At 38.7% G+C, this 27,185-nt stretch overlaps 1 protein-coding gene across 5 annotated transcripts in view; it reads left to right on the forward strand.

Moving 5' to 3' along the window:
* DENND5A (DENN domain containing 5A) overlaps positions 1–27,185 on the forward strand; it is a 118,691-nt gene that overhangs the window by 41,057 nt on the left and 50,449 nt on the right. For all 5 annotated transcript variants that reach the window (XM_019456253.2, XM_019456254.2, XM_019456256.2 and 2 more), the window contains 3 exons: positions 185–842; positions 10,171–10,358; positions 21,461–21,778. In XM_019456253.2, coding sequence (XP_019311798.1) covers positions 185–842; positions 10,171–10,358; positions 21,461–21,778 — 1,164 coding nt within the window. The remainder of the gene's footprint in view (positions 1–184; positions 843–10,170; positions 10,359–21,460; positions 21,779–27,185) is intronic.

Genomic DNA, 27,185 nt, shown 5'->3' on the forward strand with positions numbered 1-27,185 from the left:
TGTAATTTTATTTACTTGCACGTCTTAGAATTGACGATCTTGAGGACAGATCTTTTCCTGTATTAATCTTGATCTCTCAAACACCTAGCATAATAGGTACTCTGTGAGTAAATCAATAGCGATGGTATTCTGAAGAGGACCAACAGTGAGTTCTCACCACTTGTTTCCTTGTTGTCTTTTGCAGCTATGCATGCCCAAAGGGCTGGCATTCAAGACCCAGGCTGATCCCAGGGAGCCCCAGTTCCATGCCTTTATTATCACAAGGGAGGATGGCTCTCGGACATTTGGGTTTGCCCTCACATTTTATGAGGAGGTGACTAGCAAACAGATCTGCAGTGCAATGCAGACCCTCTACCACATGCATAATGCTGAGTATGATATCCTACATTCTCCGTCTGCTGATGGCCAAGATGACAGTGGCATGGACGATGGTGAAGGCACTCCTGGGACTAAGCTTCAGCGCTTCAACTCCTATGACATTAGCCGGGACACGCTCTACGTCTCTAAGTGCATTTGCCTCATAACACCCATGTCCTTTATGAAAGCATGCCGGAGTGTGCTGGAACAACTTCACCAGGCAGTCACTTCACCTCAGCCCCCTCCACTGCCCCTTGAGAGCTACATATACAATGTACTCTATGAGGTGCCACTTCCACCTCCTGGCCGGTCCTTGAAATTTTCTGGAGTTTATGGGCCAATAATCTGCCAGAGACCAAGTACTAATGAGCTTCCCTTATTTGACTTTCCTGTCAGAGAGGTCTTTGAACTGCTTGGGGTGGAAAATGTGTTTCAGCTTTTTACTTGTGCTCTTCTGGAGTTTCAAATCCTGCTCTACTCACAGCGTAAGTCAGTGCTTACTAGAGTTCTCTCCCTGCATAGGGCCTCCCTTCTTTCCGTATCAAATGCAGTGGCACTGATGGTAAAGGTCCAGGGCTGTTAAAATTTGAGCGAAACTCAGATCTTTTGCAGGTAGGTGGTAGATGGAAAACCGATAGAACACAAGAGGGTCACAGTTTTTACTTGGCTATCATCACCATGGCCTTTTGCTGGACACTTCAGTCTAGGAGGGGATTCCTGCTTTCTGACATCCCTTCTAGTTGATGCTGAAAAGAGGGGTAGGAGGTGATGGTTCTGGGAAGCTGACTTTCCAACATTCTGCAGAGTTATTTCTGCCCCTTCCACAGCCTGACAGTAAAACTGAGGATTCACAAACAATGATCCTTCATATATTTGAAAAAAAATATATTTGCTAAAAGGAGAATGTGTTGCTGCTTCTTTCTGTTGTTTGTTATAACTGAATTGTTTTTTATAAATGAGAAGTGAACTGAATGTGAGCAGCAGATTTGGACAAAACAGTAAAGTAGATCAGAAGGAAACAGATGTTTATTAAATGAACCAGAAGAGTAACATAAAATGTATTCATTCAGTACTTATTTATTGAGAGCCTAGTGTGTGCCAGGCATTGTTTCAGGGTCTAGAGACACAGTGATGGACAAAACAGATAAAAACCCTTCCTATAATGGAACTGATATTTTAGTGGGGAAGAAGAGGTGATTATATAAATAAATAAAGTTTATAGTGTGTAAGGTGTTAATAAGGTCTGTGGAGAAAAGTAAAACAGGAAAGAGGATGGTATTTGGAGAAGGGAAGTTCCAATTTTAACAGAGTGATTAGTTCAAGCCTTTTCCGAGTGACCCATGTCATATCTGTAAGAAAAATATTCTAAGCAAAGGGCACAGGACATATAAAGGTTTTGAGACAAGAATGTGCTTGTTATGTTCAAGAACAGTGAGAAAATTGTGTGGATGGAATGGAGTGAGAGAGCAGGGATATAGAAGCAGATATTAGAGACTTAACAGCAGCCTAGATTTTTTTTTTTTAATTTTTTTCATGTTTGTTTATTTTTGAGACAGAGAGAGACAGAGCATGAGCAGAGGAGGGTAGAGAGAGAGAGGGAGACACAGAAACCGAAGCAGGCTCCATCCAGGCTCTGAGCTGTCAGCACAGAGCCCGACATGGGGCTCAAACTCACGAGCTGTAAGATCATGAGCTGAGCTGAAGTCGGACACCCAACCGACTGAGCCACCCAGGTGCCCCTAGATTTTATAGTCTCATAAGGACTTTGTTACTCTGAGTGCATAGTCATTGTAGGTTTTAAGTTTTTTGACTTTTTATTTTGAAGTAGTTTCCAGCTATGGAAGAGTTGCAAGAAGTGTTCAAAGAACTCTTGTATGCTCTCCCACAATTCACCAATTGTTAACATTTGGCCACATTTGTTTTATCATTCTCTCTCTGTATATGTGTGCACATAACTGAACCATTGAGAATCATTGCAGACACCATGGCCCTTGACTCCTAAATGCTTCAGCTTTCATTTCATAAGAACAGGAACATTTTCTTACATAACCATAGTCTGATTATCACATTTAGGAAACATAACATTGTTACAATATTGTTATTCAGGTTCTACCATTGTCCAATAATGTCTGCTTTGATAATTTTTTTTTTTTTTTTTTAAATTCCTGATCCAGGATCTAGTTGAGTAACATGCATTACATTTACTTGTTACTTCTTCATGTCTTTCATGACGTGGACATTTTTGAAGAGTAGCAAGGCATTCTGTAGAATGTCCCTCAATTTGGGTTTGTCTGATGTTTCTTCATGATTAGACTCAGGTTATATAACTTTTGGCTGTAATACACAAAAGTGATGTTGTGATTTTCTCAGTGCGTTATATCAGGAGGCACTTGATGTCAGTTTGCCCATCTTTGGTAATGTTCATTTGATCACTTGGTTAAGGTTATGTCTGCCAAGTTTCTTTCTTTCTTTTTTTTCTTTTAACATTTATTTATTTTTGAGAGACAGAGACATAGCACAAGTGGAGAGGAGGGGCAGAGAGAGAGGGCGACAGAATCCAAAGCAGGCTCCGGGCTGTCAGCACAGAGCCCGACACAGGGCTAGAACCCACGAACCATGAGATCATGACCTGAGCTGAAGTCGGATGCTTCACTGACTGAGCTGCCCGGGCGCCCCTGCCAAGTTTCTTAACTGGAAAGTTATCCTTTTTCCCTTTGTAATTAATAAGTACTTTGTGGGGAGTTAATTTGAAGCAATGTAAGCATACTACTCCACTTTGAAGTTTGCCCAGTAGATTTAACATCCATTAATGATTCTAATCTGAATTAGTTATTACCATGATGGTTACAAAATGGTGATTTTTCTAGCTACATCTATATTTATTGGTTGGCATTTTACTACAGGGAATAACATTCATTCTCCTTTGTTTATTATTATATGGGCTCATAGATTTTTATTTTATTTTATCTTATTTTACATATATATATGTGTGTGTGTGTATATATATATATATATATATATATATTTAATGTTTATTTACTTATTTTTGAGAGAGACAGAGTACAAGCAGGGGAGGGGCAGAGAGAAAGAGGGAGAATTTGAAGCAGGCTCCAGGCTCAGAACTGTCAGCACAGAGCCAGATGTGAGGCTTGAATGCACAAAGCTCGAGATCATGACCTGAGCTGAAGTCGGATGCTTAACTGACTGAGTGAACCACCCAGGCGCCCTAGATTTTTATTTTATTCAGTAGCGTAGATACCTGTAATGAAGTGCGAATGTTATAGAGGTGGAAAAAGGAGGATTAAAACCAGAAATATGAAAGGTGACATTTTTCCATCAGAGTTTCTTCTTATTTTCCAAGAATATGGGTTATTGTATCCATAATAAGAATTTTAAAGAGGTTTGAAGGCAGTTTAGAAGATTTGTGTATAGAATCAAATGGAATTCAGGATCCAAAGTCATGTTTACAGTAAGGTCAAGAAAAAGCTTTTTCCAAAAAATTCCTGGACATTGTTGAGCATGGCTGACCATAAAATGCAGTGGCCTTCTATTGGCTGTAGGTTATGTTCTGTATTAATAGAGTACTTTAAACAATTCAGGTTGGATTTCTTGAAATAGTTTTTATTTATGATTCAAAGGCCTTAGGTAGATGAAAATCACTCTGGACTTCCAAAAACATGTCATCACCACTCAGTTAGTTTTGACTACTGCTTGTCCTGCCTTCTGAATAGAAAATAAGCATTACTTAAGGAAAAAGAATGCAGGCAAAATTGTAAGAATCTCAAAATATAATCCACTGGGTGACTGAAGTGACATTTTTAGGAATTTTTAACTTGTACAGATCATTTTACCTACTCCTGGATATTTGTTCTTTGGTCCATATATAGCTTTTTAAAATAACTTATTTTTAAAAAATATTTAAATGTTTATTTATTTATTTTGAGAGAGAGGGAGACAGACAGCACAAGCTGGGGAGGGGAAGACACGGGGGAGAGCGAATCCCAAGCAGAATCCATGCTGTCATCGCCAAGCCTGACGTGGAGCTTGATGTCACGAACTGCGAGATCATGACCTGAGCCAAAATCAAGAGTTGGGCACTTAACTGACTGAGCTACCCAGGTGCCCCTTTAATAGCATATTATTCACTGGTTGGGGCAAAATTGTACATAGAGCAGAAGTTTTTTATCTGAGTTAGTAGGGTAGTAGATTGGATAATTGGAAAAGTCATTCCAGTCTGAGAATCCTAAAAATGATACATATATCCATTAAACATTGTATTTTAGTGTAAAACATGATTGTATAGTCACTAGTCTTTTGATGAAGGGTCTAGCTATTTCCTTGGATTATGGGTCCACTAATCAAATGTCTGCACTGTTTTTCTTGCATAAACCACACCTATAATTCATTAACTAGGTTTTCCAGATACATTTTTTTTTAAAGGGGAGTGAGAACTTAATGAACTCTACAAAAGAACTGGAATGGAGACTACCTGTAGATTTTTGTAGTTTTCCCTAGTTTTTTGTGCTTAATTGCCTCATGATATGCCTAATTCAATTATAGTATTTTTTAGCCACTTTGCATTATTCAGTCTTTTTAAAGCATTTAATTTTGTTTTCAGAGAAAATTCTTTTTTTTGTCCTCATTTCACCATTTATTTACATAATATTTGGTTAAATTATATAATTTATCTGTGTACACAGATACGTTATGTGCGCTAGTTGAACTAGCGCAGATAAGTCTTGTAACAAATGTAACTGATTTTTGATAAGCATACATTAGTTTTTATTGCAAAAGTAATGCATGCTGCTTAAGGCATACAATCAAAACAATTCCAAAGGGAATACAATGAACTCTCCTTTCCTCTCTCCCACCGGTGCTAGCAAGAGATCAAGTTTCTTGTATATCCCTAGTGAAAATAATAGTTTTTTAAAAATGTCTATTTATTTATTTATTTATTTATTTATTTATTTATTTATTTATTTTGAGCGACAGAGAGAGTGCGTGTGTGTGTGTGAGAAAGAGCGGTGGAGGGGCAGAGAGAGAGAGAGAGAGAGAGAGAGAGAGAATCCCAAGCAGGCTCCGTGCCACCAGCGCAGAGCCTGACACGGGGTTCGATCTCACAAACTGAGATCATGACCTGAGCCAAGATTAAGAATCATATGTTTAACCAACCGAGCCACCCAGGTGCCCCATAAATAAGTAGTTTTTAAAAAACAAATAAATAATGTATGGGCAAACAAGGCAAAGAACGTTGAAAATTTCCCTTTTTCACCTAGAATTCTATTTCTATGAAGTGACTTCTTAATTTCTTAGTGCCTTCCACCCCCCTAGATTTTTTTAAGCAATTAACTATTTTTATGTTAAGTGTTGAGTACATATGTATTAATTGTAATGTTCTTTAAAGTATACATATACATTATGATACATGTATGGTATATTAAAAATTGATGCTAAAATTTAATATACATATGTATATGTTTTAAATATGGTATATTAAAACTTAGAAAAAAGCTTTTCAGTTATGTGATAGGAATTTTAACACATTGCTAAAGGTTATATAATGAAGTGTACCCCTGGTTATCCTTTAGAGAGATTACCACTGTCTCCTGTTTCCTTCCAGACATAATCATGCATATATGCTTTTTAGAAACAACACAAATGGGAGCATGCTAATCATTGTTTTGCACTTTCTTTAATAATGGATCTTGGAGATATTGGACTTAGAGATTAGTTTATTTCCTAAGAAGAAAGAATACACAAGAAACATCCTTGTTCATATAGTTTTCACAGAAGTGTGAGTATGCAAGGGCAGTTTATGATTCGGTTTCTAATGTGCAGGACTTGCCCTGTAGATTGTTTAGGAGTGGACTTATCTGTAGAGTGTTCCCAAGGCTATTATCTTTCTCTGCACAGAGACAAGTCATAAAGACAAGCAGATTCCTCCCTCCTTCCTCACCACGAAGCAGTGGTCATTGTAATCCCACTATGCTTTGCATTATTACCTCTTTTTGTTAAAATTAATTGCTCAGTTAATGTTAGGGGAGCCATAAGAGAACACAGTTGTCTAGAGCTGAAGTGTTTCCAGTTGATTTGATTGTTTGAAATGGTTTGGATGCACATGACCTTCAGCTGCATCCTATTTATTGGTTTTGCCTTCTTGGAATGATGAGCACAGACACAGGCAATGGCAAAGGAAGTGCTGATTTGATCATTTGTGCTGTGTACACAAACGGGTTTTTGCTATTGCATACAGCTCTTGGAGGTCAGCATCCTAGTGTGGGTACCACAGATTACTGGAACCCTGAGGTATTGTTTGCTAGGCCATCCTTCAGGTGGAATGTTGCTTTTTAAAATATAAATATATAGAGAAAAAGAAACTCAGAACTCACATAGACCAGAAAGGCCATACAATTCCACGTTTCTAGTATCAATAAAGTTAAGCCACATAAATGGAAAGCAGCTTAGTCTTGAGAGGAGATTATGTCTGACCTCAAAAAGTGTTTTGTTTCTAAGAATCCCATAATTTCAAGTGCATCACAAGGAATTCTTCAGAGATTTCAATCTGAAGCAAATAAAGTTATCCACTCTTACAAAAATAAGTGGTCTGACTTTTAGATGCTACATTACATTTATCCTGAAGAGTAGGGAAAAACCAGAACTAGATTTCTGTGATACTGAAAAACTTGCTTTGATGGAGCAGAGAAGGCCTCTTTCTTCAGACTCTAGCATGCTCTGTGTTACGGTTATAGAGCAGATGTTCCCAGACACTGCAGCTAGGAACCATACATAGTAGTCCAGTGCCAGGAAGTCTCATGACAGAGGCATTTTTGGGACTCCTTTACTTAGACTGTCTGTTGGCCTTCTGTGAGATGTTACTGTCCCTGAGCAGACATGCCAGAAATGCCAGCCACATAAAACACCTGCTTTACTGACTTTGGGTAAAGGAAGGAGGAAGTTGTTTGGTTTTCTCATGATTAAAAAGACCTCTGGTACCTCTGCCCCCCACCCCCTAAGATTCAGAAGTGTGTGTGTGTGTGTGTGTGTGTGTGTACACACACTGAAAATGGGGGTGGGATATTTCAATGAATATTTATTCAGAATACGTGTTTGAGAGCCAGTGTTCAGACATAGTAGTAAGACTAAACCAGCTTTAAATACCACTTGAAGGTTTTCTCCCACGCTTTTACATTCTTTTGATTCATCTTAATTTTGAATTTTAAAATAAATTCTTAGGATGTCTGAGATTCTCAAGATTGTTGCTCTTGAGTAGATTATTTACAGACATTCACATGTAGAAGAATATAAGAATTGAAGTCTCATCTGGAGAATCATGAGAATTTGTCTTAATAATGATTATTGGGGTGCCTGGGTGGCTCAGTTGGTTGAGCGTCTGACTTTGGCTCAGGTTGCAGTCTCGTGGTTCCTGGGTTCTAGCCCCACACTGGGCTATGTGCTGACAGGGTGGAGCCTGCTTTGGATCCTCTATCCCCCTCTCTCACTTCACCTCTCCTGCTCACGTTCTTTCTCTCAAAAATAAATAAACATTAAAAAAATAATGATTGTTGGAGTAGTCATTGAGCAGAAGAATCTCAGCAGAAAGATAAAATAGTAAGTTGTATGGTGTCCCATGGAATTGGGGTATCAGGTGAAGAAGAGACTGAAGATAGAGCTTGCAATGGTGTAAATTTTGTTACTCAGTTTTTGTTTACTTTCATGTGGGACTAAATACTTTTTCTGAAATTATTTATATTATTTATATAAAACCTAATTTAATTCTTCAAAGATTGCTTTTTATTTTTTTTAATTTGGGAAATGTTTTTGTTGTTGCTTGAATGAGGTGGAGAATCTTCACAAAGTTTTTTTAAAAAAAGTTTATTTACTAAATATTAAAAAAAATTTTTTTTCAATATTTATTTTTGAGATACAGAACATAAGTGGGGGAGGGGCAGAGAGAGAGGCAGACAGAATTTGACGCAGTCTCCAGGCTCTGAGCTGTTAGCACAGAGCCTGGCCTGGGGCTTGAACTCACAAACTGTGAGATCATGACCTGAGCCAAAGTCGGGTGCTTAACCGACTAAACCACTTAGGCACCCTTTTACTAAATAGTTTTTAATACAGGAATGACCATGCTTTGTGTGGGCACAATGAAAAATGAGACAGACTCTCTCCTTGAACTCTTATTAGTTTGCCCTGATCTTTAGTGAATATGAGAAGCTCATGTTCTTTTGTCCTTCTGCTAAACCATTTTTTTTTTAATTGATGATCAAATCTCTGAGTTTACTTTTATGCACTGATTGGTTATATCACTCATTTGTCAAGTGCCTTAGTTTCCCCAAAGAAGCATATGAGGCATTTTCCTGTAGTACCTTTAAAATGTTCAACATAATGAAATTTTAGTCATTAATCTCTATTTATTTGCATTACTAGTTAAAAGACTATTTGTAGGTCATGCTCTTTTTTGCTTAGCTGAGAGTAAGGTGATAGGCAGCTTTCAAAGCTTTATTAGTGAGCAAATGTAGGGTACTTTACTGAACTTCTACATAGTTGGTACATATCAGCTTTTGTTCATTTTTACTCAACCTTCCTCATTTTCTGGAAAGCTTTTTGTAACTCTTTTATGAACCAAGCTGTGATTTGTTTAAATGATGGGGTGGGTTTTTAGTATATGAAACCACTTTAACCCTAATGAAAGCTCATTTGAAATCAACCATTCCAAAGGATATTACTCATGATTTTAAAATTTATGTTCCTGCTTTGTCCTTAAATGCCTGAAACCATTTTACCATTTGTGAAGAGTAATTTAAAAAAAAGTTTTTTTAATGTTTATTTATTTTTGAGAGAAATAGGGACAGAGTGCGAGTGGGGGAAGGGCAGAGAGAGAGGGAGACACAGAATCCAAAGCAGACTCCGAGCCGTCAGCACAGAGCCCAGTGCGGGGCTCTAACCAATGAAGCGTGGGATCATGACCTGGGCCGAAGTCGGCTGCCCAACTGACTGAGCCTCCCAGGTGCCCCTGTGAAGAATAATTTTTAAAATTTTACTTGTAACTGTCCATTTTATTGGCTTTGCCAGTGTATTTATTACTTATTGTTTTGTAAAACATGCCCAGAAATTGTGTTCTAAAGGAAAGCAAAACTTTGAACACAAGCCTTTCCTCCCAAACTAAGATCCCTGACCTAGAGTTAAGAGTTTTGAGGCCTGAAAGTCAATGTTTTGAGTCTTTCATATCCTCGGGAAGCTTTTCATTGATCTGTTAAAATGACATATTTGTGCTGTTCCCATTGAGGAAAAGTTCCAGGTGAAAGACAGACTTGGCTAGTGTAGAAAACCAGCTGCTGCATGCTGTGTGGTTCTTTGGTCTTGATCTTGAAGGCAGAGCTCACATTAGTTCCTTATAGGCTGCAGACATATCTGAGTGGTAAAAGAGCCTGTTTTGGCTTCCATGCTGAATGAAGACCCTTTTTTTTTGTTGTTCCAGTTCCCCAACCCCTTTCTACTTAAGAGAATCTACTTAACATTCTGGTTTAGTATTTGGAGCAAGGTGGTATTTAGGATTTCTACTGTATTTCCACACTAAATTTTATCACTTGCGAGAACCTGTATGTGAGGGTTAAATTTCAGCTTGTGGTCCACTGAGGTCTCTGGGTTGTCTTTCTGGTACCCACAAGGGAATCACACTCTGAGCATACCCTTGCTGAAGTTTATCCTGACTGTTTCTAAATGTGAAATTGTATTGAAGTTTTTAACTTGTTATTTGGCAAGCAGGTGCTTTGTTTTTGACTGGTTTGTTTTTTGTTTTTTGTTTTTACCTAGATTACCAGAGACTGATGACTGTGGCGGAGACAATTACAGCTCTCATGTTTCCTTTCCAGTGGCAGCATGTCTATGTCCCTATTCTCCCGGCTTCTCTCCTACATTTTTTAGATGCTCCTGTTCCATACCTGATGGGCTTGCATTCCAATGGCTTGGATGACCGGTCAAAGCTGGAGCTGCCTCAAGAGGTAAGAGGAATGCGGAGCTTGAGTGCTGGTGCCTTTGGTCCCAATCCAGGATTGGAGGGAGGATGGCTTTGGGATGAGCCCAGGGTGGTGTCACCAAGTTTATTTTATTTTATTTTGAGGAACATAAATTACTTTCCAGGAAATAAGTAAAAATGATGAACATTTAGCTTAGTTTATGTTGTTCCAGAAACACTTGTCATCTTTATTATATGGCATACATACATTGTAATCCCTGTGTTTATACTATCATGAATTGCCTTTTTCATTTGCAGTTTTTCTTTTTTTTTTTAAGTTTATTTTTATTTTGAGAGAGAGTGCACATGTGCGCCAGTGGGGGAGGGGCAGAGCGAGAGGGAGAAAGAGAATCCTAAGCAGGCTCCATGCTGTTGGCACAGAGCCCGACATAGGGCTCCATCTCACAAACTGTGAGATCATGACCTGAGCCAAAATCAAGAGTCGGATGTTTAACCGACCAGGCCACCCAGGCACTCCATATGTAGTTTTTCAAGCCAGTATTTTACATACTTTTCAAGACATTTATTAGAAAATCATTTTATTATGTAAAACTTTTAAATATACACAATGCATAATGAATTCTTGTGTTCTTACCACCTAGCTTCAGCAGTTATACATATTAAATTATATTTAAGAAATTTTTTATTTTAGAGAGAGACAGAGCTTGAGTGGGGAGAAGGGCAGGGAGAGAAACAAAGAAAGAAAGAAAGAAAGAAAGAAAGAAAGAAAGAAAGAAAGAAAGAATGAATCTTAAGCAGGCTCCATGCTGAGTGTGGCTTGATCCCATGATGCCAGGATCGTGACCTGAGCCCAAATCATGAGTCAGCCACTCAACTGACTGAGCCACCCAGGTGCCCCTAAATTGCATTTTAATTCTATACCTCTCATTCCCTTATTATTTTAAGGAAATCCCACATAATATAATTTCATAATTACTTCATTACACCAAGTATTAATAAATCAGTGAGTTTCTTTTATAGGCCAAGTTTATATGTAATAGTTGACCTGATCATAGTGATTCTTGTGGTGCTGAACCAGCTTTGAAAACTTTCCTTTCGGGGCGCCTGGGTGGCGCAGTCGGTTAAGCGTCCGACTTCAGCCAGGTCACGATCTCGCGGACCGTGAGTTCGAGCCCCGCTCGAACAGCCAGGCTGATGGCTCGGAGCCTGGAGCCTGTTTCCGATTCTGTGTCTCCCTCTCTCTGTGCCCCTCCCCCGTTCATGCTCTGTCTCTCTCTGTCCCAAAAATAAATAAAAAACGTTGAAAAAAAAAATTAAAAAAAAAAAAAAAAAAAGAAAACTTTCCTTTCAAGATAAGGAAGACCTTGAGAGGATGCTTTTCCTCTCTTGCTGTGAGGATGGTCTCCTCCTCTTTCCTATTGTTTCAAATACCAAAGAATTAATTAAAAATATGTATTTACTTGTTTATTTTCTACTTTATTCTAAAATATACTTAAAGCATGATTAAAATAAGATTGTTTTCTTTTTTTTTCTTTTTTTAATGTTTATTTATTTTTGAGAGAGAGAGAGTGTGTGTATGTGAGCAGAGGAGGGGCAGAGAGAGCGAGAGAGAGAGAGAGCCACAGAATCTGAAGCAGGCTTTGAGCTGTCAAGCACAGAGCCCGACGTGGGGCTCGAACTCACAAACTGTGAGATCATGACCTGAGCTGAAGTCGGATGCTCAACTGACTGAGCCACCCAGGCGCCCCTTATTTTTCTGGAATTATCCATAGAACTGGTCTACCTTTTTATGTCCTTTTGTGGCTGGTATGAAACTACTTGGGGAAAGGGCTTTCGTACACTGAATTTCTCAGTCATTAGAAAGGCCTGGGAACAAGACTTTGGAGGATACATACACTGGTGTTAACATGGCTTTATTTCCTCACTTCATCAAAATGTTTTTGGAGGGAGATTTTTGCATAATTGAGTAATATTAGTATTAGTAAGGAGACCTCCAAAGAAGAGAACAGTCTCACGGGCTTGTTTCTGAGCTTCATTCATGTCGTTGGGCATGTCTGGGCAGCATCCCTGATGAAACCCTGATAATTAGATCACACCTGTAATATTTAAATTATAGTCAAATGCATCTCTTTTTTTTCTCTCTCCTTTGGTTTTACAATCAAAATGTCTTCCTCGTAGCTTCTTCTGTTTCCACCCCCTTTGCTTCTTTGGTTTTATAGAGCTTTGTGTTGTTTGGAGTAGGATAAGATTGATTAAGGAAGAAAAGATCTAAATGATAGAGAAAATCATTGAGTTGGGGTATTAGGTTTTTATGTATGTTTGTCTGTTTTACTGGTAAATACACATGAAGAGTAGTTATCGAAGATTGGAGATTGGGGAGTTTCTGTTTGCTTTGTTTTATTTTTTTAAGTTTATTTATTTATTTTGAGAGAGAGAGCATGCTCTCCAGTAGGGGAGAGGCAGAGAGAGAGAGAGACAGAGACAGAGAGAGAGAAAGAGAAACCTGAGCAGGCTCTGCACTGTTAACAGAGAGCCCAATGTGGGGCTCGAACCCCTGAACCATGAGATCATGACCTGAGCTGAAATTGAGAGTTGGTTAGGATGCTTAACTGAGCCACCCAGGTGCTCCTTTCTGATGGTTTAAACAAAGGCATAATTTAAATTGACACCTCTTCATAGTAAACCTAATTATAATTTTGTAAAGTCAAAATAAGAATAAGAACAAAAAATGGTAGAAGGTGGGAAACCTAAAGAGGTGTGCTACCTACCAGTCTAATGAGTAGGACTCTAGGCAAGAAGCCACTTTTCTCAGTTTTATTTTTATCTTTGGCACCAACTTGACATATGTTTGGGGCAAGTTCTGTTCCCTGTGGGATCCCTCAGCATCATTTTTTGGGTGCCTCATGTATATGGGTATATGAAGAGGCTGCTAGGAGCGCAGCAATTTTCTTAACTGGGGGATTTGGTGAGACTGAGAAACCAAGTGTTGTTTGAGAAACCCAAAAGTTCACTCTGTTCTGATGTTGCTGCTGCTTCCACTTTTGCAGTATTCCCCATCATTGCTACATCCTTTGCCTTTCCTTGTGGTCTGCTTGGGAAGGGGAGGCATGTGGAATACCTGTGCATACTTAATAAGTAGTTCTAGGATTTCAGAGTCCCACTTCATCCAGACTGGCCCTCTGAGGGTGACATATTTGTGTGGGGTATTTGGTAGCTGGATATTTACCTTGATTTTTAGCAGATAACCTGTAGAATATCTGAGCCTGGATAGTTCCCCATGGGGAACTTTAAGTTGGGGAGAACTGACTTTCTCATGGAGTAAAGCACCATGAAAGGTATACATTATGAATGAAGACTAATAAATAATATCTCTGAAAGACAACTTTGGGATGTCTCACAAATGATACACGGTTATAGTAAGACAACTTGGGGATGTCTCACAAATGATATATGGTGGTTTTTTGTTTTTGTTTTTGTTTTTTTTTAAGATTTTATTTTTAGGTAGTCCATACACCCAACATGGGACTCAAACTTATAAAGTTGGAGATTAAGAGTCACATGCTCTATGGACTGAGCCAGCCAGGTGCCCCATAAATGATATATTAAAAAAAATTTGTTTTTAGTGTTTATTTTTGAGAGAGAGTGTGAACAGGGGAGAGGCAGAGAGAGGGAGACACAGAACCGGAAGCAGGCTCCAGGCTCTGAGCTGTCAGCACAGAGCCTGATGTGGGGCTCAGACTCACGAACTGTGAGATCATGACCTGAGCCGAAGTTAGATGCTTAATCGACTTAGCCACCCAGGCACCCCGAATGATATGTTTATAGTAAAAAATTCTAACAGTGCCCCTATGAAGAATAAAGGGTGGCTTTATTGGGTGGCTCAGTCGGTTAGGCATCCAACTCTTGATATTGGCTTAGGTTGTGATCTTGGTGGTCATGAGATCCCTGCTGATCGTGGAGCCTGCTTTGAATTATTTCTCTCTCCTCTTGTTTCTCTGCCCCTCCCCCGCTCACACTTGTGAGCTTACTCTCCCTCCCTCCCTTCCTCCCTCCCTCCCTCTCTCTAAATAAACACTGAAAAAACCTTCCTTTTAAAAAAAGAATAAAGTAAAAATTACTTCGAATTTTTTCACCCAGAGATAACTACTTTTAACATTTTGGTGGACATCCTGAGGTATCTTTACACTGCTGGAGGGACTTTGAGGCCGAACTAAGGGGCCTGTGCAAGGGCGCATCATCAGGGTAGTGGAGCAAGCTTGATTTATAAAAGGGACTTTCTCCAGAGGGATGGAGACTGTACATTTCCTGGATCCCTAAATCAGAATTCATGAGTCGCTGCCTCATCTTGGGGCATCAGAAGTCTGTGAAAAAACCCTTTGTTTCTTTTTATACCAACACATGAGTTCAGTTGTCCCTGAGCAAGGGAAAGTGCTGAGCTGCCTTTGTGAGGCATTCTTTGTCCTGTGCTTCTCTTTTGGGTGCTGTTGTGTGAGTCCAGGAAGGAGTCATGTCATCCATATGTCAGGGGAAGCAGGCAGAGGATATTAGAATAAAGGGTGTGTGTGTGTTACTTCTTTATGTCTTGGGTCTTTCTGTCTTTCCTGATGGTTTTTCTCCTTTCTCAGGACACTCCTTCAATAGCTTTTTTCCCAATAATGTGTGTGTGTTGAGCTCCTCCCTCTCAGTGAATAACATGGAGATAGACTAGAGGTGAGGCTGGCTGTGATTTGGTGTTGGGAACTCAGGGTGGGAAGGGGCATTGTGACCTCCTGCAGGAAAAGATTTGGGAGACTTTCTGGGATTTGGGGGATCCATGTGGTTATTACCCAGAGCAGCTAAGTCTTCTCATGGCTTCTTCCAAACAACACAGGAGGTTAATTAACTGAGGAAAACTGATCATGTGGGTTCAGTGCCTCTTTTAGGCTTCTTGTCCCTCAAGCTGTTTTGTAGGACTTGCCCTCTTAGCTGAGGAAAGGGGTGCATGAGGAGTTTGAGGTAGGTTTGCAAATTACTTCCGTTTGCCAGAGCCCTCAGTGTGCTGTGAGGAAACAGTGTGAGGCTATGTATGAGTTTAGTATTTGAATGACGTCCTATTTCACTTTACCTTTTCATTCCTACCTTCTTCAGCCCAACACTGCAAAGAATGGCTATACTGGTGTCTACTCAGAGGTGCCTGTCTAATCTAGCCCATCTCTAAAGTGTGCCTGAGTTGTATTCTCTCCTCTAGCTACCTCCTACGAGGAGTGTATCTATAATATAGGGACATAGCATGTGGAGTTCATAAAATTCTTTACAGACATTCTGTATTTGGCTCACATCAGTGGGAGAAAAGCCAACCAAGCATTGTTGAGTGGATGCAGTTATTTTTAGATGCTTCTGTGTTTCCAATTGAACAAAATGCTTTTTTTCTATAAAAAGAGGAGAACCAGTGGGGTAAATGATTGCATTGTTTGCCTGTGGTGGGTTACAGAGCTTTATTCTGACGGGGCTTATGAGGCAGGTGATCTTCATGACTAGATTTAATTGTTTTACTATCTTTTTTAATGGCTTGATGTGAAAGCATTTATAATTTTAAATAAATCTTTTTTAAAAAAATGTTTTATTATTTTTTTGAGAGAGAGACAGAGCATGTGTCGGGGAGGGGCAGATAGAGAGGGAGACAAGGAATCTGAAGCAGGCTCCAGGCTCTGAGCTGTCAGCACAGAGCCCAACACGGGACTCAAATTGGTAAACCACAAGATCCTGACCTGAGCCGAAGTAGACGCGTAGTCTGCTGAGTCACCCAGTCACCCTTATAATTTTAAAATCTTACCAGGAAAAACAAAAAGCCAATTTTTAGGTGTTAAACACTCACTGGCCCTTTTTCTAGGCAGGGCTCAAACTTGTTATTCAGTGGAGGAATTACAAAAAGTGAATTTTAAAGTGATTCTTCTTTTAATCTTTGTATCTTAGATAAGAGAAAGTTCTCTCTCTCTCTTTTTTAACTTTATTTATTTTGAAAGAGAGAAAGAGCAAGCCGGGGAGGGGCTGAGAGAGGGAGGGAAAATCACAAGCAGGCTCTGCTTTAGTGTGGAGCCAAGACATGAGGCTTGAATCCATTAACTGTGAGATATGACCTGAGTCGAAACCAAGAGTCTGGACGTTTACTGACTGAGCCACTCAGGGACCCCAAAAGTTCTCCTTTTTGATTATAGATTGGTAAATTGAATAGTCATGCACCCAGCAGATGTTTATGCATGGACATGTTAAAACATGCAGTTTTAATAGATTGAGAGCTTGTGGAATAGTTGTATTTAGCTAGACTTATGTTACCCTCCTGCCTCTTCTTTTAGGATGCAAGACTTATTGGTATGGGGAAAAATAGAAGGATCAATGGATCGGCACTTTGATATAACATAGAGGTGCCATCCATTTTAATAATGGAGCTGGAAAAATTGCTTGTCCATAAGGAGAAAAAATAAAAAAGGATCCCCACATTCTACTGTAACAAAAATCAACTTGAGATGGATTAAGAAGTGATAAATGTCACAAGCAAAAGTTTAAAATCTTCTAAAGATAATATTAATAAATGTATTTCTAACCTCTGAGTAGGGACTTTATAAACAAGATACAGAAAGCACTATCCATAAAATAAAAGATTGAAGGGAGCCTAGGTGGCTCAGTTGGTTGAGTGTCTGACTCTTGATTTCAACTCAGGTCATGATCCAAGGGTGGTGAGATTGTGCCCGTCACTGGGTTCTGCATTGAGTGTGGACCCTGCTTGAGATTCTCTCTCCACCCCCCGCTTCTGCCCCTCTCTCCCACTCTCTTTCTCAAAAAATAAAAAATAAAAAATTAAAAAAAAGATTGATAAATTTGATTTTTTAAATTAAGAGAAAGACATCTTAAAATAAAAAGATATGATAAAAACTAGAAGATACATGTAACATATATAACCTACAAAAGTCAGCATTAGGAGATTGTAAAGAACTTGTACAAACCAGTAAAATGATAAGCAACCCAGTAGAAAAATGGGTTAAAGACATGAACAGGTATTGCACAAAAAATACACATTTTTTCACTAGCAACCAGAGAAGTGTAAATTAAATGCACCCAAATCAGTGGCAAAATTAGGAAATATGATGATACCAAGTTTTGGAAGGATTTGGATCAATAGGATCACTTTAGATTGCTGGTAAAAATATAAACTGTTATAACCACTTTGGACACAGCTAGGCCTTATTTTATAAAGTTGAACATTTGCATAGCTTACCACACAGCAGTTCCATTCCTAGGGTATACCCAAGAGAAGATCTTGCATCCGTGTCCAAGAAAACGTGTAAAAATGCCAAAGCAGTAAACAGGAAAGAACTTAAATGCCCTTCATTGGGAAAATTGATAAATAAATTGTGTTATATCCACATAGTGTGGAATATTATATAAGAGTGAAAATGAATAACATAGCTACATACAACAAAATGGCTGAATTTTAGTAACCTCCTGTTGAGTGAAGAAAAGTAGTGCCATAACATTCCTTAAGGAGTGGTAATCTTTTCATATATTTAAAAAACAAGCAAAAACTTAAAGGCATATATAAATTATAAAACAAAAGCCAAAAAGGTAATAGAGAATTCTGGATAGTGGTTACCTGGGGAATGGGAATGTATAGGTTGGGGATGGTATTGGGGAGGATTAGATAGATAAAGTATCTGGTAATTTTCTAGTTCTTGGATTGGGCAGGAAAAGAATGTCTTTAAGATTGTCCTCAGAAAGTTTTCCATTTACATTCCTTTTTTTTGGTTTGTTTTTTAAGTTTTTTTTAATGTTTATTTTTGAGAGAGAGACAGAATGAGAGCAGGGCAGGGGCAGAGAGAGAGAGGGAGACACAGAATCCAAAGCAGGCTCCAGGCTCTTGAGCTGTCAGCACAGAGCCTGATGTGGGGCTCGAACTCAAGAACTGCGAGATCATGGCCTGAGCCGAAGTTGGATGCTTCACTCATTGAGCCACCCAGGTGCTGCCAGTTTACATTCGTAATAACAGTGTTTGAGATGTTTGTTTTCCTGTTATTTGGCTGGCATTGGACATTATAAATCTTGTAAATCTTTTGTCAGCACAGTAGATGAAAAGTATTTTGTTTTTATTTCTTAGATTATTAGCAAAATTGAACATCTTTTCATATATTTGATGTTAATCAGGTGAAAGAAAGTTCTTCTGTGTTTGCCTTCCATAACCAATTTCTACTTTTCAGTTGGGTGAATTTATTTTTATCTTAATGATTTCTTTGGTTATTAACCTTTTACATGTTATACATAACAATTACTGTTTCCTAGATTGCTTATCTTTTAATTTTTTTATGGCAGTATTTACCTTTGTTTTTAGCTCTATATAAAGTTTAGGAAGCCCATTCCACCTTAAGATAGAATAGTAACTTTTTATAGTTTCTTTTAATGCTTTTGTGGGTTTATTTAATTTTTTTTAATGTTTGTTTATTTATTTTTGACAGAGAGAGAGAGAGAGACAGACAGACAGACAGAGCATGAGTAGGGGAGGGGCAGAGAGAGAGGGAGACCCAGAATTTAAAGCAGGCTCCAGGCTCTGAGCTGTCAGCACAGAGCCTGACGCGGGGCCCAAACTCACGGACTGCGGGATCATGACCTGAGCTGAAGTCGGACACCCAACCGACTGAGCCACCCAGGCGCGCCTTGTGGGTTTATTTAACTTTTTTTAACTTTTTTAATGGAAAATGTTGAACACGTGTAAGAGTAAAGGGACTAGCATCCATTGTTTTATGACAATCATCAACTCATGGCCACTTTTCTTTCTCTACCCTCCTCCTCCCCACTCACCTTACTTGATTATTTTGAAACAGATCTCACACAGCATTATTATGTTATTGAAATATATTCAGTTTGTATCTCTAAAAGATACTCTTTTTGAGAAAATAAGGTAGCTTTTTTTTTTTTTATTATTTTTAAGTGTTTATTTATTTTTGAAAGAGAGAGACAGAACGTGAGTGGGAAAGGGGCAGAGAGAGAGGGAGACACAGAATCTGAAGCAGGCTCCAGGCTCTGAGCTCTCAGCACAGAGCCTGACACAGGGTTCAAACTCACAAACTGTGAGAGCAAGACCTGGGTCAAAGTTGGACACTTAACCAACTGAGCCACATAGGCACCCCTGTTTTTTATATTTAAAGCTTCAATCTTAAATTTATTTTTGAGTATGGTATTCTATTTTAACATTTCTAAATGTACAGCCATTGTCCCCGAAACATTTATTCAACAATCCATCCACAATAAATGGGTCTGTTCAAGATTCTCATTTTTTTTTTTTTTAATGTTTATTTATTTTGGAGAGAGAACGTGAGTGGGGAAGGGGCAGAAAGAGAGAGGGAAACACAGAGTCTGAAGCAGGCTCCAGGCTCTGAGCTGTCAGCACAGGACCCGACGCGGGGCTCGAACTCACGAACTGTGAGATCATGACCTGAGCCGAAGTCAGACGCTTAACTGACTGAGCCACCCAGGTACCCCAAGATTCTCTTTTTCCAACAGATTACTGTTTTATGTTTATATTAGAATTCAGTAAGGCAAGTGTTTTCTTAAAATTTTCTTGGCTGTTTTATTTTTTCAGGCAAAATTCAGAATCAGTTCATCAGACACTCCTTTTAAAACAAAAATCTGGGATTTTGAAAAAAATTACATTAAACTTACAAATAAGTAGGGGCATTATTAGCATCTTTTCAATATGGAATTTTTCTACCTAGTAATATTGTTATGATATCCATTGATTGAAGTTATTCCACAGTGATAACAATGTTAATTGGCATTTGTTATGTACTTTGAGCCTAGCTATAAATCTCAACATTTATTGTCTCATAATCCTCAAATTTATGGTATAGGTAATATTATCATTTCTGTTATGAACAAAACAGAAATACTCTTAAGCATTTAAACACTGCAGTGGAGGAAATAATAGTTGTCTTGGCTAGCTAGACAGGTTCATGGTTATAAGATAAATATATATATATATATATATATATATATATATATATATATATATATTTAATGTTTATTTCTGAGAGAGAGAGTGTGTGAGAGCACCAGCAGGTGAAGGGCAGGGAGAGGGGGACAAAGGATTCAAAATGGGCTCCGTGCTAACAGCAGAGAGCCTGATGGGGGGCTCAAACTCAGGAACCGCAAGATCATGACCTAAGCCGAAGTCAGACGCTCAGCCAACTGAACCACCAGGCATCCCGAGATAAATATTTTTTAAAAAGCCTTTTCTAATGTATTGCTACAAAGAAATTCCAACGGGAATAGGAACTATAATATATTTAAGTTAAATTGAATAAGAAATGCGTAAGACCTCTAAGGAGAAGGGTGGATGGTTAAGAGCTTGAGTGTATGTCTGAAGTCAGGCTAGAGGAGTTTAGATCTCAGTTCTACTACTTACTAGCTGTGTGACTTTGAACAAGTTACTTAACCTCTTTATGTCAGTTTTGTCTATAAAATGAGGATAGATGGCTATTACCAAACTGTTCTATGTTAATCTAGATTACCTACCTCACTAGCAGTGTATGAGTGCTGTCTCTGTAGGTCCTCTCAAAAGCAACCTTAAAACCAGAAGGAATCACAGAAATCAGTAAGAGCAGCCACCAAATCTTACAAATCAGGACTAAGGCTCAGAAAAGGATGATGGTATGCTCAGGGTCATAAAAGGAGATAGTGATGGAGTGAGATATGGAACCTAGACTTTTTGACTCACTCCTGGTGTTCTTTTTACTATTATAAGAATTCATGAATTCATCAAACATTTTATGAGCATTTACTGTATGTGTGGATTTTGCACTAGATGCTCAACATCTGTGTCATCACAGAATCCCTACCCCTCTCTAAGATAAGTGTTTTTATCTCTTTATAACATTCGTAACTGAGGAGACAGAATCAGAAGATTAAGTAACTTTCCCTAGAAAGTGGCAGGGGAAGATTGGAACCTAGGTCTATTTCCTTCCTGAGCCCCACCTTCTTTATATCATATCTCATATATGCCTATTTCAAATATTTCCTCTTCCCTCTCCTGTTCATTATCCTTTCTGAAGCTTCTTCTTAATGCTCTGGAGTTGTTCATACTCATCCTGTTTTGACTGCCAGGCTAACCTCTGCTTTGTGGACATTGACAACCACTTCATTGAGCTGCCAGAGGACCTGCCTCAGTTTCCCAACAAATTGGAATTTGTCCAGGAAGTCTCTGAGATTCTCATGGCATTTGGCATTCCCCCTGAAGGAAACCTTCATTGCAGCGAGAGTGCCTCCAAGCTGAAGAGGCTTCGGGCCTCTGAGCTTGTCTCTGACAAGAGGAATGGGAACATCGCAGGCTCCCCTTTGCATTCCTACGAGCTCCTCAAGGAGAATGAAACTATTGCCCGGCTGCAAGCCTTGGTTAAGAGGACTGGTGTGAGTCTGGAAAAGGTAAGATGCTGTATATGAGTTTGTGACAGGCTTGGTCTGTGCTAGGGGGCTGTCCTGCTGAAATAAAGTGTGAGATGAGAAAGCACCTAGTTCAGGGCAAGGCTTATTTTCAAGCAGTGAAAGAATGCTCTTGTGTGGGAGACTGGATTTAGCTCTTGCATATATTATCTTAGTAAATGCTATATAGATCTAAATTTGGGTAGCTTCTCACCTGGACATCAAGGAGAGCCTACTGTCATTCTTTGTGAACACGACAGCAGAGTGACTTGGAGGGATGACAGTGGTAATCTTTGTGTTCAGACCTCTTTAAAATCCATTGCCCTGTGAATTTCATGGCAACCTATAGCATACAGGGCAGATATTGTTAACTCCTTTATAGCTCAAGAAACCAAGGCTTAGAGAGCCTGAGTGGCCCAAGATTAAATGCCTGGTAAGTGGCTTAGCTGAGGCTAGATCCTGGTCCTCTTGATGAAGTTTTGAGGGTGATGGGGGGTTCATGGGGTCTGGAGCTGACAACCAAGAAAGAATTCTTGAAGGCATCATTGGTGCAAAATGGTGATTTTATTAAAACACAGGGACAGGACTTGTGGGCAGGAAGAGCTGCACTGGGGTCATGATGGGTAACTCATTAGGTATCATCAGGTTGGAAGGGGGTCAGGGATAGAGTAAGTCTCCAAGGAATTTTGGAAGCAAGGTTTCCAGGAACTTGAGGGCCTAGCTGTTGTGAGGGAAATACCATTTGTTACCATTTAATAAAACCTCAGTCATGAGACCCTTCAGATGTATATTGAGGGGTCAGAAGCTTGGAGTATGATTGCTGGCATATATCTTGGGGCAGTTGAGATAAAGTAAGTAGATTTACAGGATCCTTGAGATTGGGATAATGTTAAGCCAAGGTTGTCTTTTACACCCCAGCAGAGTTTCATCCTTGAGGCAGCTGAGTTCTTAGAGGGAGGTCACTATGCCAGTCTCAAGGACTTGTCAATGGGCTGTAGGCAGTAAAGGAATTTAATTTTTCATTTGCCTTAATTTCCCACATTACCATGGCAAGCACTTAAAACCCTTTCCTTTGTTCTTGGGTAGCCAGGAGTGTCTGAGGAATATCACACATATTCCACCTTGGGTGGTGGGGGGCGGTGGTGGTGGTACCAGCCTGTATTTTGCCCTCAGCTTGCCTGACACTCCCTCATCATATCCCCCCTGAACAATTTTGACCATTACATCTTTAAGGTTGCTGAAGGTGGAAGGCCTCATCTTCTGTAGCTTCTTCCTGTTGAGTAGGGGCGTAGAGTTGTCCCTACCTGTATGGGTCAATATTGGTCACTTGGGGAACATGTAGGGAGGGTTACAAAAACATAGAGGCAGCTGAATCCAACGTGGGCAACATGTATGAACCTCCTTGAGTAGAAAGGATCATCTGTTAGCTTGAAGTTATTGCAGTGATGGAGTCTTGGCACCAGGCAGAGAGGCATGGGAGAAAATAGCAAAACATAATTAGAATAACTAGAAAGATTGGCCCAAATGAAAGTCCTTTGGTAGCTGACAGAAATCATCCAGTCCAAGAGTTTAACCAATCATTAAAGGAAAGAGAGGGATGTTTAAAGCACCAATTTGAGTATTCATGTCAGTTAGAAATCCAGAAATATTTTTGTGGTAATTTGGAATGTATACACAGCATTTTGTTTTGTTTTTAATTTTTTTAATGTTTATTCATTTTTGAGAGAGACAGAATGCGAGTAGGGGAGGGGCAGAGAGAGAGGGAGACACAGAATCAGAAGCAAGCTTAAGGCTCTGAGCTGTCAGCACAGAGCCCGATGTGGGGCTTGAACTCACGAACTGTGAGATCATGACCTGAACCGAAGTCGGATGCTTAACTGACTGAGCCACCCAGGCACCCCAGCATTTTGTTTTTATGAAAGTATAAGTTCTACCTTGTGCAGCAATTAAAACATCTAAATGCCATCCTGTTTTGTAGAACTGTTTTAGGCATTTGAGTTATTTTAGTATTTAATATAATGTTATTTTGAGAGTCATTTAAGGCTTTAACTGTGTAGTAGGTGGTAAACAGCCATCCTATAGACTCTTGTGTAATAAGCAATTAGGTAATTAATAAGATGTACTTTTATAGAAACAAGAAAAATACAGGTTAATGGTTAGAGCACATTACAAACCCTGTGTCTGCCAGTGCTGCCAGTGAGATTTTTAGATGTGAGACTTGAACCATCCTCAGATGGGAGTGGGAACAGGCAGCAGGAATCCAATTGGTCTTTCTGGTTTGTAACTCACATGTCTGTGGTGATCCTTTTGAACGGCTCATTGTAAGAAGGAATTGTTAGTAGAAATTGGGGAAAGGAGAATGTAAAAGGAAGGTACAACCATCATAAGAGAAATTTGAGCTTTTCCACAGGTTCACAGGAATAAGAAGGCACATTAGTTTCCTTATTGATTCCCTGTAAAGGGGGTATAGATTTTATTTAGATATGGGAACCTATGAAGAATGCCTCTCTAATTTTACTGCATTGGGAGTATATAATATGACCCAATAGGGGCCTTTTCATTTTGGAGTTAAGCCCCCTGCTGTATTAGACTTTTAATCCTTTAACTAAACCAGGTCTTTTGGATTTATATGGGGTGGGTTTCTAGTAACTGTCAGATTGGGTTTGGAAAGGATATGTTTTGCAATATTTAGAGGTTTATGAATTAACCTGGCCTCAAGTGAATAATTTAGTAAAATACTATAGTCTTTATCTATTGATAGGTTTACAGTGAGAAAAGTCTTTTTATATGTAGTTGTTGAGGGAATCCATCCCATTTTCCAGTTGTTTAAATAATATGTCCATGGGGTCTTTTTTCTCACAGAATGACAAGCAAGGAGATTGTCCATACCTGTGCTATTGTGACAGTTTTTCTGAATTTTACCTCAAGTTGTCTAGTTTAGGCAAACAACAAACATTTAAAGACCATCAGAACTAGAATTTAACATCCATAACGGTGCGTTATTGAAACATCGTTTTTCTCTCAAAAAACCTTCATTTCCAGAAACAGCCAAATCAAGACTTTGTTTGTAGTACAAGTTCAGTTTTAACAAACTTGGCCTAATTATTTACATAAACTCAGCAAGAATAGCAATTGATCATAAGGATCTTTTACAGTTTGTTTTGCTGGAGCCTTTTTATAAGAAATCTCCAGATTGAACTTTTAGTTGCCTCTCTAGGCCAGAAGCCAAGTGAAGTACTTGCCATCAGACATGCCTGCAATACCTGTAGATTTGGGAGAATTCCTCTTCACAAGGTCCCCAAGATATCCTGAGGTTCCTGCACCTGTCAGGAAGTGACATTCTTTACTCACGTGGTAAGGCTGTTGGGAACTCTGTAAACAAGGTGTCAGGCCAACATTTCCAAGGGGCGTTATCGTTCTGTTTCATAAGTTCAACCTTGGTTCCTTAAAGCTTTAGGGTCATATCTGAGTCTATGCATGTCATTCAAATAGGACATTCTAGTTAAAGCCTTGGTAAAATAACCAGTATTTCCAGTGGTGTCCTGTTACAAGATGAACAGATTCCTATTGAACTTATGCAAACAATTGTAATTGCCATGAAAGAAAGAATACTGAGAGGTTTTTAATTTCAGAGGGTTTAGGTAGAGAGAAAAGATAAATGCTTCAGTTTACAAATGAATACTTTATGACATCTCTGTATGTTATACATATCTCAAAAGGAAGTTTACTTAATCTGGAAGAGCAAACATTAGAGAACCAGCAATATTTCGAACGAATCACAAAAACTATAATCTTCTTTGGTTTATTTAGTCCCATGTTCCTAATTCTTGTTCAGTTTGAATGCAGTTTTTAGTTCTGGAAGTTCTTACCCATGTTAGTATTAATCTTAAAGATGTCAAATATTTGTTCTAAAAGTCCCTTTTATGAATCTCCTTGAAGATGAAGCAGTTTTGTGAGAGAATAAGAACAATTATAAGTGACAAAATATCAGAAATGGACATTGTTAAAGATCTGATGAGAGTTCATTATGATGCAGTTGACAAGGAAATTCGGTTATTTCTGTAACACATTTCAATAATCGGAATATCAAGTGATAAAGCATTAAAACTTTAGGAATTTCATATATATTTGAGCAGTTATAGCATTTACACATGCAATACAACCTAAGGTTAACCATTATTTGACAATGCTTTTCCAAGTAACTTAGCATATAAAATAAAAAGGCCTAATTGGTCAAAAAGACTTCATTTACCCTTTAAATCCTGGGAAGTTTGTTAAAATTTAGAAAGTTATAAAGCACATCCTAAATAGGATTACAGATCATTACAAATCTTATTTCTTTACCCAAGCTGGCAATAAGAAATCCTAAAGGCAAATAGGTAGTATTATACAGTTGTTAGCAAAACCTAGCTCCTTTAATATGAGCAATTTTAAGTAATCAAAGACCTGATAAAGATGAAACGTAATATCACCTAATGTAACCTTTGTTTACATTTTCTTAATGAGAGCAGATCAACAATCTAAGAAAACTTTGTCTTTTGAAAAGAGAGAAAAACAGAATTTCAACCTTATACCAGTGTACTTTTTAAGTTTTTAAAAAATTTTTATTTTTTTTTAATGTTTATTTTTGAGAGAGAGACAGAGCATGAGTAGGGGAAGGGACAGAGAGAGAGAGAGAGAGAGAGAGAGAGAGAGAGAGAGACAGACAGAATCCGAAGCAGGCTCCAGGCTCTGAGCTGTCAACACTGAGCCCAACTCGGGGCTCGAACCCATGAACTGTGAGACTATGACCTGAGCTGAAGTTGGATGCTCAACTGATTGAGCCACTAGGGTGCCCCCCAGTGTACTTTTAAAGTATATTAATCTCAACCTTAGTCCATCCTGACTACACATAAATTCCTTTTCAAGATTTTCCTTCATGAACCTTCTACAGCTTTCCTTTGCCTTCAAATTTTGTCCCAAGCCATTTCTCTCCAACCAATCTCATTTAGGACAAAATTATTTTCTTTTACCTTCAACAAAAAATATATTTCCATTCCTTATATATTTTTTATATTATCTCCTACTTACCTACATATGGAGTTGGCTTTTCTTATTTCCATCAGTCTTAAGTACATTTAGCAGAATTTTAACTCTTGGAAACCTTAGTCTCCAATGAAAACTTAGTAACCAATCATAAACCATTACACCAGAGTTCTTTAGAGGGCAAATTCATGAACCAGTTAAGCACAAAGCATGTTTTCCAATAGACCCAAATAGCCTTAGTTTCTCTGCAATAAGGAGTTAAAAGCACAAACCTATGTTCAGTAATCAAAGTTTTAGCACTCTATCCTATTTGGAAAAGACCTAGATGTCCAATGAATTTAATCTCGTTTATTGTGCAAGCAAAACTTCAAAGTTTCAGGTTACC

Source organism: Panthera pardus, unplaced genomic scaffold (genome assembly GCF_024362965.1).
Source record: "Panthera pardus isolate Hobbes unplaced genomic scaffold, ASM2436296v1 HiC_scaffold_12, whole genome shotgun sequence".
Classification (NCBI taxonomy): Eukaryota; Metazoa; Chordata; class Mammalia; order Carnivora; family Felidae; genus Panthera; species Panthera pardus.